The sequence below is a fragment of the Pygocentrus nattereri genome, chromosome 19 (genome assembly GCF_015220715.1).
Source record: "Pygocentrus nattereri isolate fPygNat1 chromosome 19, fPygNat1.pri, whole genome shotgun sequence".
NCBI lineage: Eukaryota > Metazoa > Chordata > Actinopteri > Characiformes > Serrasalmidae > Pygocentrus > Pygocentrus nattereri.
Genome location: NC_051229.1, coordinates 27114367 through 27129990, shown reverse-complemented (window position 1 = coordinate 27129990; position 15624 = coordinate 27114367). Strand labels below are relative to the sequence as shown.

The 15624-nt window shown below is 39.5% G+C and overlaps 1 protein-coding gene across 1 annotated transcript; it reads right to left on the bottom strand.

The window, feature by feature from the left end:
• Nucleotides 1-634: 634 nt before the first annotated feature.
• Nucleotides 635-5375, bottom strand: pnrc2 (proline-rich nuclear receptor coactivator 2). Its single transcript, XM_017720652.2, has 3 exons — nucleotides 5172-5375; nucleotides 4431-4646; nucleotides 635-3534 (listed from the first exon to the last, which is right to left on the bottom strand). The coding sequence occupies exon 3, from the start codon at nucleotides 3511-3513 to the stop codon at nucleotides 3037-3039; it is 477 nt and encodes a 158-aa protein (XP_017576141.1). The 5' UTR covers nucleotides 3514-3534; nucleotides 4431-4646; nucleotides 5172-5375; the 3' UTR covers nucleotides 635-3036.
• Between the last annotated feature and the right edge of the window lie 10249 nt (nucleotides 5376-15624).

The following is a 15624-nucleotide window of genomic DNA, read 5'->3' as shown; positions in this document are numbered from 1 at the left end:
AAAACTTCAGTTTGATCTGGCAAATATTGAGAAAGCTGCACTACTACTCTGCAGCACACCAGAAGGGGAGTTACTTTTGTTGGCAGAAGAAATGGCCAATACCACCATCTGGGCTTTTTTGCTTCACATTCAATTTATAGAACTACTGTATATACCTTAAGAACTGTGATGATCTATTGGGATTTGGGACAGTGTTTCTACTGCTTTGAAATAAATACCTAAAACAAAACACCAAAAAAGTGACTTTCGAAAGAATGTGCATCTTCAACTGTACCAGAACTTTCATAAGCAGAGACAAAGCAAAATATTCTAAATATAAAAACGTTTGTAAATGATCTTGTGCATATGTAAACAGCAGTAAGCCTTATGATGGCATGAAAAGCTGGTTTGAATTGGCATCCAGAGGGCACCACACACACACACATACACACAACTTTTTAACTAGGCAAGATTAGACCCCATCTTGCCCTGCAAAACACTAAATGGCATGAAGGCAACTCATTACAAATTGCACTCAAAAACATACAAAACAGTGAAGCAAGACCATGTTAACCCCTGGATTACATCAAGCCTTTCCAAACGTTACGTTGGGACATCGTAAGAGCACTTTGGATAAAGTAAGACATACACAAGGTTTTGGGGGGGAAGGGAAGGGGATTTATTAGTTTTTTTTTTTTTTAGGCCAAATTACACAGTGCTGTCATAAACTTTAGTACAAGTCAATCACAATAAAACGGGCAAATACTTTCTTTTTCACAGTGACACTTGATGTTGGGACAAATTAAAACCCAATTAATTTTAGACTTTAACACACACAAATCAGAAAAATACTGGTGCAAGGAAGAGAAATGAAACTGGAAATGTACAGCATGCTGTATCTAAAGCATCAGTCTGCAGAGGAAAGACTGAGGCTTGGACACAAAACAGCTGCTGCCTGGCAAGAGGTAAAGACAAAGATGTTGAATTGAAGTGAAAACAGTGAACAAATGGGGAAAATTTAAATTATGGGGAAGAGAAAGAGTTGGTGGGAAAAAGTCACCAGAATGATCGTTAATATAAAAGTGCCTAACCTGTAGTCTGTTTGGAATAAGATTGTGTGGCGGTGTAAAGTCGCTTTAAAACTTTAAATTTAATTTTCTTTTTTTTTTTTTTAAATTTGCACTTAAAGCTGGTTTTCTCCCTCTATACTGTGCATTATAAAAAATAAACGCATTATGTGCAAGATCACTGGCAGAGGTCGCACAGTGCAGGGGTTTCCACGTGCCGTAGGCAAATATTTTATTTTTATTTTTTTTTAAACAAAAATATTTTCAGCATCTTAACGTCAAGCCACGTCTTCAGCATGGCTTACATTCAGTGTTATTACTAAAAATACTTTATCAGCAGGTTTAAAACGACCCTGCACAATGTACAATATGCTACAATAGTTTATACATTTCAGTATTTACACAGCTCCGTCACATATCTGAGTCTCTGGCTTTGTTTTGTTGTCTTTCCGTTAGATGGCCGTTAATACTCTTGCGCAAGAGAGGTGCCAACACTTCCACACGCTGTTTAACACGCTTACAAGCAGAAATAACTCAGGGGGGAGGCGGGGGGGTCGTTACATTACATACCGGCCATAGGAAGAACACTGTCTGCAACTTCTGAACACCATTTAACAACAGTGCAAGGTGGACATCAAGTATGAAAGGGAAGAATCTGTATGATTTTGGCAGGCTTCAGGTTAAGACCTTATCTTTTGGAGAACGTAAACACTTCCACACTTGTGTCCCACAGTGCTACAAGACACCATCATCTCACAACACGGCGCACAGCGAACAAGGCCATGAAGCAAGACCTGGGAAAACCCAATATCTACATCCCTGCATCTCTGCAGCTTGGACCTCCTCTGCAATTTGCCATGTCCGTGTTGTACAGGGAAGTGTTGAGCTCAGCTTATTAAAATAAATATTACTGATTGTATACGAATCATTTCCCAAGAAATAAGCATAATGCTTTACCTGCTATGGTATATATGGCACTTGTGACCACGTGATAAAAAATAAAAACTACACTGCTCTAGTAAACACTTATGATTGATAACCCAACGCAACAGGGCTTATGCTACAGTGGGACTTGCAAACCATGTTGAAGTTTCAACACCCATAGTGCAGTGCGCACAGCGCAATTTTAAAAAAGTACAGGAGTTGAAAATACAAAAGGTCTGTGTGCCACAATTAACCCCATCAGTCTGTCTTGAAACACAACAGCTTGTTCTTCCACATTCAGTTGCTCTGGTATCTTCAGAGCAAGGTCAAGCAGCATATTCTTCACCCCCAAAAACAGAGACACCAGAGATGAGGCATCCTCTAATCCAATGATCAGTAGGCTATAAATCCTGACATGCTTTAGGACCAAGAGGCTTCTGCATAGCTGACATGATTAAAACCTCATGCTAAGGTCTCCCAAGAAGCCTCTATTTGGAAAATAAAACTGTTCAGAGACCAAAGCATAGTTAAACTAGCCATGTGTAACCGCATAGTCGTTAACGGCCATAATAAAAAAAAAAAAACAAAACAAACGAGAAGGATATCCAGTTCATCAAATCGTCCAAGGCGTACGGCTCCACCAGAGCTGTCCCACCTGCAAGGCTGCAACAGCTCAACACCTCTGAGGATAAGAGCTGGCTCTCTGGACAAAACTAAGCTTAATCTTGGACTAAAGCTGCATACAAATGGTGAGTCACCACTAAAAAAAGCCTTTAGACCAGATTTAGGCTTAACCTGGCCACAGGAACCAGCTCATAGAGTCAGCTTCTTAGAAGAAGATTAAGTCTAGACCTCAGCTGAAATTTCATATGAATGGAAACTCCAGGATTTCACCTTAATCTAGGTCTAGGAAACGAGCTCCGAATTAAAAATCTGTAAAATGGTCGTCTTAAAATAAATTTAAAACTGCTTTTTGTTTTTTGAAAAATAAAGACGCATTGCAGCTCAGCAGCTTTCCAGGAGGGCAACAGGCCAAAGTGGAGCCTCATAGCACTGAGGTTCATTTTCACGCTTGAACCTTAAGAAGGCTCTTTAACTGAAAGGCCATCATCTCACGGCGATCGCAAGGAACCATGGGTAGAGACACCCAGTGGCTGGGAGGTTTGGGCAGAACGCTAGGCGATGGGGGGTCACTGAACTTGGCTCCTGCATAACTGTGGCCACACTGAGCTGCCAAGAGGTTGTTCAGATGAGACACGGCTCCCTCCCAATTTTGGTCGTACGGTGTGGCAAAACGAACTGACCCATTCTTCTCCGCGGACACGGCCTGCCGCGCCTCAGGAGACCACGAATAACCGCTACCCTTGTCGCTCCTGCGATGGCCGTGGATGAGGGGCCCTGCCGGGGATCCAGAGGATGCTGCAAGCACTCCTCCATTTTGGTTACGGCTCCTTTGCTTGGCCCTGCCAACCTGTTGGTTCTTTTTGGACAAAGAGTGATCAGGATCGAGTGCTGGAATGTTGTATCTTTCACCTCCTCCCATACTGCTCACACTGGATGTCACCTAGAGGAAGAAAGAACAATGATTACAAAAGTGGAAAACAAGCTGCAACACAAACATGAACAGCAGATCATAGGGGGAATAAGGAACCAAGAGCAGCCAAGATCATGTCCACTTCTTCCACAAAAACCACCATTTAACCCATCCATTGCATGAAACACCACATAGACACTAGTGAACACACACACACACACACACACACACACACACACTAGGGGGCAGTGAGCACACTTGCCCGGAGTGGTGGGCAGCCCTATCCACAGTGCCCGGGGAGAAGTTCGGCGTTAGGAGTCTTGCTCAAGGACACCTCTGTCATATACTGTCGGTGCTGGGAATCGAACCGGTGTTCCACTTCATGGATGGGTTAAATGTGGAGGTGAAATTTCCCCATTGGGACCAATAAGGATCACTTAATCTTAAAAAAAAAAGGGGGGGGGGGGGGGGGGGGGGGGGGGCAAATACTACCCTGTGGTTGGTATAGTATAGTGGGTAACACTCTGCCTTCTACGCTGAAGACTGGGGTTCAATCCCCTGCCTGGGCAGGCATCCTATACTATAACAATAAGAGTCCCTGGGCAAGACTCAAAATAACACCTTCACCTACCTGTGTAAAATGATCACATTGCAAGTCGCTCTGGATAAGAGCGTCTGGCAAATGCTGTTAATGTAATGTTAACACTACACACCAGCTTGTGTCTCTAATGGTCAAGAATGAAAAGGGCAAAAAAAAAAAAAAAGTACTACAGTGCCAGCTAATCAAAATAAGTCTAAAAGCGAGATGATGAAGTTATGGGAGATAAACCTGGCCAAGTTCCCCTGGCTTGGCAATAACAAAGAGCTCCTTGCAGAGCGGCCTCAGCCCATCCCCCTGCTCGTTTTCAGGAGAAGTGGAGACCTACCTCTTTGTGTTGAAGATGACTGCGTAGATATCTTTATTTCTTAATTTCTCCTCCCCAATAGGGCTCCAGGTCCTCGAAGTAGCAGCTCTACTTCTCACTGCACGCTTTAGGCCCACAGTGTCCGAGGTTTTCATGTGCCAGCGAGCGATGTTTTGTCGTGAAGCCGAGTTGAACATCAGTTCACCCCGGCACACGGCGCACTGGGAAGCCACTGGTCTGCAAAGGCAAATGTGGAAGTGTCAGTATTTCTGACTATTTTTCTGCAATAATTACACTAATAATACCTGACGCGATAGCACAGTTATGTGAATATAACTGATTTGCTAAACATTAAACGTTTCTTTGAGTGAAAAAAAAATAAAAAATTAAAAATCAGCCAGTTAACGCTAACCCCTTCAGTAATTCTCTTAATTTTTGATGAAAAGCTGCTTTTTTTTTTTTCTGTTACTCAATTCAAGTTACATAGGCAGCTAATCTGAAGAGGAAATGGAGCGGACTTCACCTGAACGACGCAATTGATTAATATAAGCCACCATAGTCCCAATCTAATGCGTTCGAAATATTAAAATCCAAAAGGGATGGAAGGATATAATATACTTAAGATACAAAAAAACAGCCAAAAGAAAGAAAAATCTAGGTCATGCATTCTGGCTTCAGACCAAAACAAAGAACTTGCTCCCAACATGGCGACGGCAGACTTTGTTAACCAACACAACGGGAGACGAACGCATCTCGACCTACCGACTTCCTCGGGGTTTTGATGGCGAACGCTCGTTGCTTAATACAGGCTGGCTGTTTGTACTGTACTCCAAGTGAAGATGATATTTTCACAACGTGGAAACGACCTCGACGACTCGAAACTAACAGCTGTTTACGCTCCTTTCGTCTCCTCTCTCTCTCCTCCTTCTCTATCCCACTTACAGCAAAATGGCTTCTGCATCAAGAAGAAGTAGTTCGCGTCTGGCGGCCGCCGACCAATCAGAGCAGAGCACCGAACCGCGGTGACCAATAAGACGAGCGAGACGAGCTTGTTGCCGCTCCAGTGACGTCACGAGCTAGGCAACCGTGGAAGAGGTGGCGCGGCCTGCCGTCCAGCTTTCGCTTCTCTTTAATGGACGTTGGTTGGTTTCTTCGTGTTAATCTCTACACTGTTGTTCACGTTTTGGTTTCTGACTTCCCATAACATTTTAGATTTCATATCTGACCGTCAACCCGCTCTAAAACCAGTGCCAGCTGTTCAGTTTTCTCGGTCAACTCGGCGCCTTCTCTCGCTCTCTCTCGCTCAGCTCAGCTCTCAGGTTAAAAGTAATATAATTAATTACTCTCACGGTGAATGTGGTTACTTTGTGTGACGCCATACCTTACTTTATATCTGTTTTACTGCCAGATATACACATATACAATACTGTGTGAAAGATTTAGGCATCTATACACATTTTAAACAATTTATCTCAGCAGTGAATATATCACAATATAAATTAGAATAAAGTCATATTCATAATTCAAATAAACATAAAAACAATAAAAAAAGTAACAAGAATTTCTTGGGTCCATATTTTTCCTTGACACCTTCACAGCTGCCACAGAGACTTGTTAATATCATCAATTACATCGTGAGCACAATTTACTGAAGCACTGATTGGTCCAACCAGGAGCTGCTTTTTAACTGCATATAATCCTGGGCTTCCTCAAGGAGAGGTTTGGAAATAGGTAAACAAACCCAAACATTACTCAATATTCTATAAATTATGCTTATTCAAATGTTAACACTTTTTTCAGCAAATGAACACAAGCTACACAAATAAATAGATTTTGAAAATGTGTCTTGGGTGCCTAAGACCTTTGCACAGTACTATATACATGCACAACAGCATTAACTTATTCAAACTAATCTGATTTCACTTCCAATTTAGCGGTCAAATACACCTACACATTCCTAAAAAATGTGGCCTAAATAAAATAAGAAAAAACAACTTAGTTACATCTCCCCAGTGGTCTCTAGAGCGAGATCTTCCACCTTAAACAGTTGGAAACCCCCTGGTGACGAAGGAAGGTGAGAGAAACATTAGAAAACCACAGCTGCTTTGGGGTGGATTTTTGGCGCTGAGGTGTTTTGATTCCTTTTTTCTGTTAGCTACAGTTGCTGAATACAGAAGACAGACTGTACTGCTAGGATGCCCAGCATCTTATTGTAGCTGCATATAAACTAACTCTTGAGATCACTGAAATAAAGGAAAGAATGGATCACCCATGACAGAGTCATCATAGTATGTCCACTACAAGCTATAAGGCTAAAATTAGCAAATATGTCTTTATTGCAAGAAGGTCCAGTCCTGGCCTGCTTTATGCCTTGTGGGGGTTTCTGTCTGTCTTCAAGGTATTTTAAAATGTAGGGTGAGGAACTCAGATTAATGCACAGGTCAGTGGTTTTCCTGCTCAAACACACCCAGTGTGCAAAATACCTTCTGTTATTCTGGGGGTCCCGTGTCGACTGGCTGCTCGGGTAGTCTGGCTCCTAACTCGATCGCCATAGTGGAGCTCATGCTAGATTCAATGGCAACAACATGTTTTGTTTAACAATTCTTTCTGAAATACTCTTTTGTGGTTTCTTAATGTAGTGTTCCATGCTTTGATTGAGATCATACACATCTCCTCTGTTGTTTTCCGTTGGTAAATGAGTAACAATTCATTCTTTCTACCAAACAACAGACAGAATTTTCACTTTGAGATATTCAGGGGGTCCGAGAAGTTAATTAGGGGGTTGTGGACCCCCCGGGACCTCTTGTATTTTGCAGGTTGAGCACACCCCATGCATCACAGCAGTTCATTACCAGGTTTATCTGTTGTGTCAGAGTCGAAAAATCTGTTATCACGTCAACAGATAAACCCTCAAGTTAAGAAAACTCTACTACCCCCACACCCAACACCCACTGAATGACTTCTCACAGCACAAGGATAGTTATTGCCCATTCCTCTGTTTCTCACATCACTAGATCAAAACCACAGGAGAGGTGCGTAGATTGGGCCGTAGTATTGACGATGGCAGGAAGATGTCTAGGCGTAAAGTTGTGATGCTTTGTTTAATGTCTAGGGTCCCCGTGACCATTTGTTGTTACTCACACATGAATGGATAGACCTGAAAGAGTGTGTTTTGGATCTGAAAGTGTTGAGTAATACTACATTTGGATGGTTTCTGAGTCTAGACAAGTGATGCGAAGTCACATAATCCCTCACTTGCTACAACATTTGGTTTCTGATGATGTTGGGTCAGTATCAATGTCCAGTCTATCTTTTATTGTGACTTGTGTCACAAGGTTTGTGGTATGTTTGTGTGGTGTTTCTTCTTTTAATGGATATCATAGAGCAACTGTTCCTTGAGAAGGTTATTGTGATATCAGATAAGGACTTGTAGTATGGCCTATGATAGTGGAACTGGTTGAAAGCTGACTTTATGGAGATTTTTGGGAACCTTTGAGGCTCTGAATGAGTGACTGTTACAGGTGTCATTAGGATACACATGATGGACAACATCTTTGGACTCAACCAGTGAAACTATGCTTAGTTATGTCTGTGAGCTGATTCAAGTCTCCATTATAAGAGTTTATTTATGTAATGTTGGACCAGCAGTTATCTGCATAGTTTGTATAATTTACATAAAATTAGTATAAATGTATAACTGCTTAGTCTGTACAAGTCAGGAGAGACACCTGAGGTGTTTATGTTCATGCAATTCTAAATAGCACATTTTCCATTAAAACTGACCATCTTTCTTCTTGAATTCTGATTCAATGTCTTCTCCTTTTACTTGAAATGGTTTAAAATACATATCACTAAATCTTTCTCTTAATCTTGCTATGGTAAGTTACCCACTACAGCTCTGTGCTAATTATAAATTATCCGTTCAAAAGTTTGTCCAGCATTTCTTCTAAAATGAAAGGTATTAATTGATTTGAATGATTCCACCAAATTACATTATAAATAAAGTGTGTTTTTTACTTCTCCTGTATAGTTACCATTTCGGAGGTTTTGCTCTGACAGCAGCACATCAGAATGTTAGCAGGGCTCAGGTAACGTAACGTGAAGTTAAAACTGATTAACCATATCAAACACAGATATGTAACTACTAATCATTTTTGAGATCACGACAATGTTAGATGGTGTAGCTCATGGCACACCATCTTCCACGGACTAAATAATTAAGTGATTTAGTGATTTGTATGCTTTTAGCCGCCATGTGCCATTTAATGCAGTTTTTAGAATGTATTTATACAAACCCAATTCCAAAAATGTTTGGACAGTAGTCAAAATGGAAATAAAAACAGAAGGAAATGACTTTCACTTTTTGAATGAATTCACTTTGACCTTTATTTAAATGCAAACAACAGTACTAGTACAAACTACAAAGTCAGGATATATACAAATACATTGCTCATTCTAGAACTGATGCGTACAACACATTCCAAAAAAGTCGGGGCATGGGCTATTTAAGACCAGGAACATTGTGAAGTATTCTGAACATCTCAAACAGTTGATGCAATCATGCTTGGGATGCCATCTTTCTAAGCCACTTGTGGGAGAAACAAGTGGCTCAGAAAGCAAAAGGAATTATCACCCTTCAATAGAACAAATCACTATACTAAGTCTTTTATTCCTTCTGTTATCAAGCTAATAAATGCAGATAATAGTCAAAATGATTGTTATATTTGTTGTCTCTGTGCATTTATTTATTTATGTATTTATCTATGTATGTGTATTTGGTGTCTGACATATGTAAGGTTTTTTTTTAAGTATGTAAGTGTGTGTATATATGTACAGTCACCCTGTTTTGGACTAATAAAGTTTTCTGAACTGAACTGAACCATCATTCTTGGGCGTAGTCCTCTATGAGTGAGGATGTGTTCTCAAAGCTCAAAAGCCAATGTCTGTTATGGTACAGGGTGTGTGTTTGTGCCAATGGAATGGATAACTTGCAGAACTGTGAAGACATCATTGATGCTGAAGGGTACATACAAATTTTAGAGCAATACGTTGCCATCTAGTGCAAATATTTTCCCAGAGACATCTGTTTTTGTTTTGGCAAGACAATGCCAAGCCACATTCTGCATGTACTACAGCCACATGGTGCAGATTGCAGGTGCTAGACTGGCCTGTCTTCCATTGGAAATGTCTCACACACTGGTATCACAATATACAACAACAAAGACCCTAGACTGTTGCGCTGCTTAAATCTACTTTTATCACTACAATTATCGATGCCCTCTGTTCTTAAATGACCACTGAATGCTGTTAAAAGGAAAGGTGATGTAATACAATAGTAAATGTACCCAATTCAACTTTTGCAGGCATCAAATTGGAGTAAGCATATACAAAACAATGTTAACTGGTTGAAACATCTTGTCTTTGTATTGTTTTTAACTGAAAACAGGTCAAAACATATTTATAAATCACTGCTGTCCATTTTTTTATTAGCATGCTACCTACTGCTCTAGCTTTTTTTGGACTTGGGTTTTTAGGTGTCTGAATATGTTATCGCAGGCAATAATGTGTAATCAGGAGGTATCAATTTGGTTCGGATCAACACCTCCAAACAAACACTTTTTTTCTTTGATATCTTGATTTGGCTGCTTCTACACATTATGCTGACAGAATGTCAACAATATAGCTCAGAGTAAGTAATAGGTGCACTGTGTCCTAAACAAGTGTTTCTCTGGTACTGGAGGCCCCCTGCATAAACACACCTGATCCGCTCCTTAATAGGCTATTATTGAGTTGAAGTGGGTGTGTTAAAGCTGGAAGAGCACTAAAATGAGCAGGACAGTGGCGAGTCCAAAATGAATGGGTTAATGCAGAGCATTTCAGCAAAATCAGTCTATGAATGATTAAATATTTTTAATATAAAGGAATGTATTTATGTGCTGAACACAGAACAACATAAAACATTCAACACTGCTGTTATTTTTTAAGAGCTTTTGAACTCGAGTTATAGGAGTTTAAAATGCTGCCTCATGTATGTTCATGACTACAGTGAGTGCAAATGCAGGCAGGATCAGTTCACTAACATCACCAATGAGGTTATGTTTAGTTAAAGGGAAGTTCCACCACTTATCTAACTCTGCATAATTCAATGAGGCATTGAGATGTAAACAGTCATTCAGAGCCGTTTGATGTGAAATGGTTCATTCAAGATATTCGCAGAATCTTTTCACTAGGGCGATAGAGAGCAGGGATCACAATGTTTACAAAACTATAGCCATTTTATTACTATCCAAAACCTAAACGTCATCTTATTATTATTATTATTATTTTTTTTTTTTTTTTTATGTTGGCTGTGGTAAAATAGAGGCAATTCTGAAAAAAAATGTTTTCTTTGGCCTCATAATCCTGCTTTACCATGAAATGTATTTGGAAAAAAATGTTCAAGACTAAGGCCTTATCTTAAACATATTATTATTCAATGTCTCAGACAATGGATTCTTAGCCATTTCATGTAATAACTACACAAAAGACCAAACTACTCCGAATGACTTTGATTATATCTTGACAATGAATACTGTACACTGTTAGAAATAAACGTACTATGCAGGTACATGATTCATTCATCAAGGTACAAAAAATGTAAGTGTACCATCAAAGGTACAGCTGTGGTTGTAAGGTCCAATTGTGTACCAATTGGACCTATTGTATAAGTACCAATTGTATAAGTCTTCCTAGTGTAAAAGTAGATATTTTACCTTGTCTAAAACTGAATGTTTAAAGTCCTGGAGGTGAGACAGGGGTTGTGGAGTCAGTAAAGCTTAGAATATATCATTTCAGTGGATTCTGGTTTAGTTATGTTCCCTGACTAAAGGTACTGAGATGTAACCCTGAGGGTACCACCACAGTGACAAGAGGGGTACTGGCCCAAAGACACTGTCATACATTTTTTTCTGAGAGTGTAGAAATTCTGAAAATTTGGTGCAAGTCCATGTGGCTCCACGATCCAGAAGGCCTTAAATGGTTCCGAATAATCTCTACAGTCACCTTTAACACTCTCACAATCTTCTGCCATGCCGCCATGTCTAGCACAATAGTGGATCAACATAAGTACTCATCTCAAACACAACGACCTTCTCAAAGAACAATCATCCTCCATGTTTCATGACGTCCTGAAACTAACAGAAATAACACCACACCACAGGGCTCATGGAGATACAACAGGCATTACAATGTCCTCCTATGTGTAAAATACTTTCAAGAAATGCACTCTATATTAAAATACATAAAATTTGATTACAGGAGATAATCTACAATTCCCGACTCTACTGTTTCGAGGCTATGGTGGTTATCCTGACAATCTACAGAACATGGAAGTATTGACAGACGTCTCTGGATCTAGGGATAAGGAAGACACATTGGCCTTTATTTATCAATGTGTTTATTCCTAAAGAACAAGAAAAACACTGCTCTGCGTCTGATGCGAAACTTTCATATGACGAGTGGACCAGCTTCAGTGTGTGAAGCACAAGCGCAAGTCTATTAGTACCTCATTTACATATCATTTACATGAATCACACACTAATTAATACAGACGTTTTGGTAGTAGGCCGTAAAGCGACAGCACTTAGCAGCCCATGAGGAAAGGATTGTGTTCATAAGTGAAGTTTGAGCTTGAGCAGTGAATACACTGTTCCCCCTACTGAACCAACTTTATAGTGTTATATTTGTGATGACTGGAAAGAATAAGCAGTATGTCTTAGTTTTGTTTTAAGAAGGCAGAATGGACATTTAAATGCTGTATTACAGTGTATGAGAGGCCTCTGCACTAGCTGTTTGCAGGGTTTATTTATTGGGCAGTGTCAATAATATCAAACAAATGCACAGTGTAGTATATTTTTGAATGGAACATGTAACAGTTGCAGCATATAAAACAAATACATTCATTTTTTCTTAGTGTTGATCACAAATCGGTCCTTTTTTCAGGTTGTTAAACTATTATGCTCAAATGTACACACACTCCTTCAATGACATGAGTTTGATGGAGCACCTATGCAAAGATAAAACAAAACTGTTGATGAAATTTGCATGCACTTATTTTACGGTCAAATGTGAGTGTAGGTGCCATTCTGATTGGAAGAAAACCCAAAAGGAACTTACACTCAGCTTCCATTTAATAGGCCAAAATGAGAAAACATTAGCTTAGTAAAGTCTCTGAAAATACACTTCTGGCTTATACATAACCTTGACCATTTTTGGCAAGGCCTTGTGATGAAGGCCATCTGCTCTGGGCTTCTTTGGTTTGGTGAGGAGTCTCCTTTCACTGGGACCTGAACTACTGGCTCAGAGGAGGTAAAGGTGTCCGTCTGTCCATGATTCTCTTCTCCACCGCTGGAGTTCCTAACAGCAAAAGCTCAATTAACTATTTGTAAATGATAAGCTAAAACATAAGACCCCAAAAATGCATACAAATCTATAGATATGACAGTTGGAGGTTTAAGTAGGCACACTTGCCTAAACATTGTTAATGACAGGCTAAGGCTGCCTGATAAATTGTAATTTCATGATCATGATAATCATCACAATATGCTTCTTTGAGCACACTGTGGATATTGTCAACACTTAAAGAACATTGTTTCATTACAAAGATATCATATTTACTCCTTTATTATTGGCCAACTTAGAATACAGATAACTGTACTCTTAATTATGTAGCACTTTATTCATGATAGTACAGTTTGTCAATTGCACCTCATCAAACTTCAGAAAAACTAAATATTGTGTAATGTGCAAATCTTTTTTGAACTGTATTCAATGGGAAACAGTACAAAGATAAGATATTTACTGTTTCAACCAGTTAACATGTCTTTTGCCTATATACATTTATTTCAAATTAAATGCCTGCAACATGTTTCAAAAAAGTTGGGACGGAGGTGTGTTTACCACCATTTTAACTCACCTTTCCTTCTAACAATGTTCAGTAATTGTTTGGGAACAAAGGACAGCAATTATTGTAGTTGTGAAAGTGGAATGTTTTCGCATTCTTGTATAAGTCTTCAGTTGTCCAACAATTTGAGGTTTCGGTTGTTGTATATTGTGTTTTACAATGCTCTATATTTTCACTGGGCAACAGGTCTATACCACAAAGTCAAATAGTGCTAAATGTAGATTTTAAGAGGAATCTTTCTTTAAGACAACTAAACCTTAACCCTTTCCCCCAAAACGGAAAGTTAAATAAGTCAGATGACAAGATTTGATGAACATAAAGGTAATATGTGAGACAAATCAAATTAGTTGCATTTGTGCAACTCACCCTCCCTTGGTAGAAATACTTTTTTGGTTAATTTTGTTTTGATTTTTGCCTGGCAGTCTTGGGGCAGTCTTGGCATTGCACCTATCTTGGCCTTTTGTGCAGCTTTTTGGCCCATTCCACGAAGCTCCCGACGAACAGTTCTTGTGCTGACACTGGTTCCAGAAGCATTTTCGAACTCAGTAGTCAGCACTGCAACTGGGGACAGACGATTTTCACTCGCGACGCGCTCAAGCGCTCTGAGATCGCGCTCTGAGTTTGTGCGGCCTGCCGCTTCGGGGTAGAGCTGTTGTTATTCCTAAACATTTCCACTTCACAATAACATTGCTTACAGTTGATTGGGGCAGATTCAGCATGGTGGAAATTTCCCAAACTGATTTTTTGGACAGGTGGTATCCTATGACAGTGCCATGCTGAAAGTCACTGAGCTCTTCAGTTCGACCCTTTCTATCACCATTGGTTGTCCATGGAAATTGCAGGGTTCTATTCTTGATTTACGTACTTCTTAGCAATGAGTGTGGCTAAAAAAGTCAAACTCACAAATTAGAAAGGGTGTCCACATATTTTTGGCATGTAGTTTATCAATAATTTCCCATACTGCTCAAACTAAATGTCACCTTCATAAGTAAGAACAACAGAAAAGAAAGATGCATGAATAGCAGAGTCTGATGTGAAGACTCAACTAGTTAGTAGTTATTTTAAAAATGCATTATGTGAAGGAACAGCTAGTTGGCCTGGGTGTTAGAGTGATGTAATCAGCTTTTGATGATGATTAAAAACCCGTTGACGATGCATAAAATGCAATAATCAAAGTGTTGGAAGAAGTAAAGAGGACTAATATACAGCTAACCAGCTGGTTAAATATACTGGGAAACTAGAGTTTTGTTCTGTTTATAGGAGAGAGAAATAAGTTAAGAAAACCCAAATAAAGTTTTGGAATTTCTGCCTTGTTTAAGCTTTCTTGCCATAAATTAAAAATGAGCCCAACACAAGATGTTATCTGTTTATTTGAGGAGAAAAAAGGAGGCATGGCATACCCTTGTGTATAAACTGAGTGGCACCAAAGTGGTTGGTATAGCGTAGTGAGTAACATCTCTGCCTTCCACACTGTAGGCTGGGGTTCAATCCCCACCTGGGTAAACACCCTAAACTATACCAATAAGAGTCCTTGGGCAAGACTCCTAACACTACCTTCACCTACCTGTGCAAAAAACAGATCAAATTGTAAGTAGCTCTGGATAAGAGCATCTGCCAAAATACTGTAAATGAAATGACCCAAAACTTACATTTTTTTAACATTTGGGTGACTGGGCCAGAATCATTGATTTAGGCTAGTATAAGTATATTTTTTGCAGACTTTAATTCATACTTATATAATTTCCCATGTCCATTTTCTTTGAGAACTCATGTTAATTTCTGTTTTACTTTATTATTACGGGTTTAAAAATCTGTCCACAATTCACACAGGATAAAGCTGGCTTTCCTCCCTCTCACAACAGCCCCCTCCCTCCCTTAATTCTCAACGCCCAAATTTCATTCAACACATTTGATTGAGGTAAAACAAAAATGCAAAATCAGCAATGAACTGAACACATTTACAGTTGTAAATTACAGTCATTACAGTTACACTTTGAAGTGAAAATGGCTTCTCTGCAATAATAAGGAAAGCTAAACTCACCAGCCATCGTTTGAGAGAATATTTTGCCAAAAAGGAAACTACAGTCTTGGAAAGGTCTGTTTAAAATATTTCAGGCGCTAAGAAACCTGAAACTGATCAGAGGGAGAAAAAAAAACACTGTGCCTTTTCTACAGTCTCACTGTCTCTACTTTTTTTATAACTGGAAACTCCAATCATCTGAAAACAAAAACCTTAACATGTTAAAATCACATTTTCTGTCACATCTCTCATTT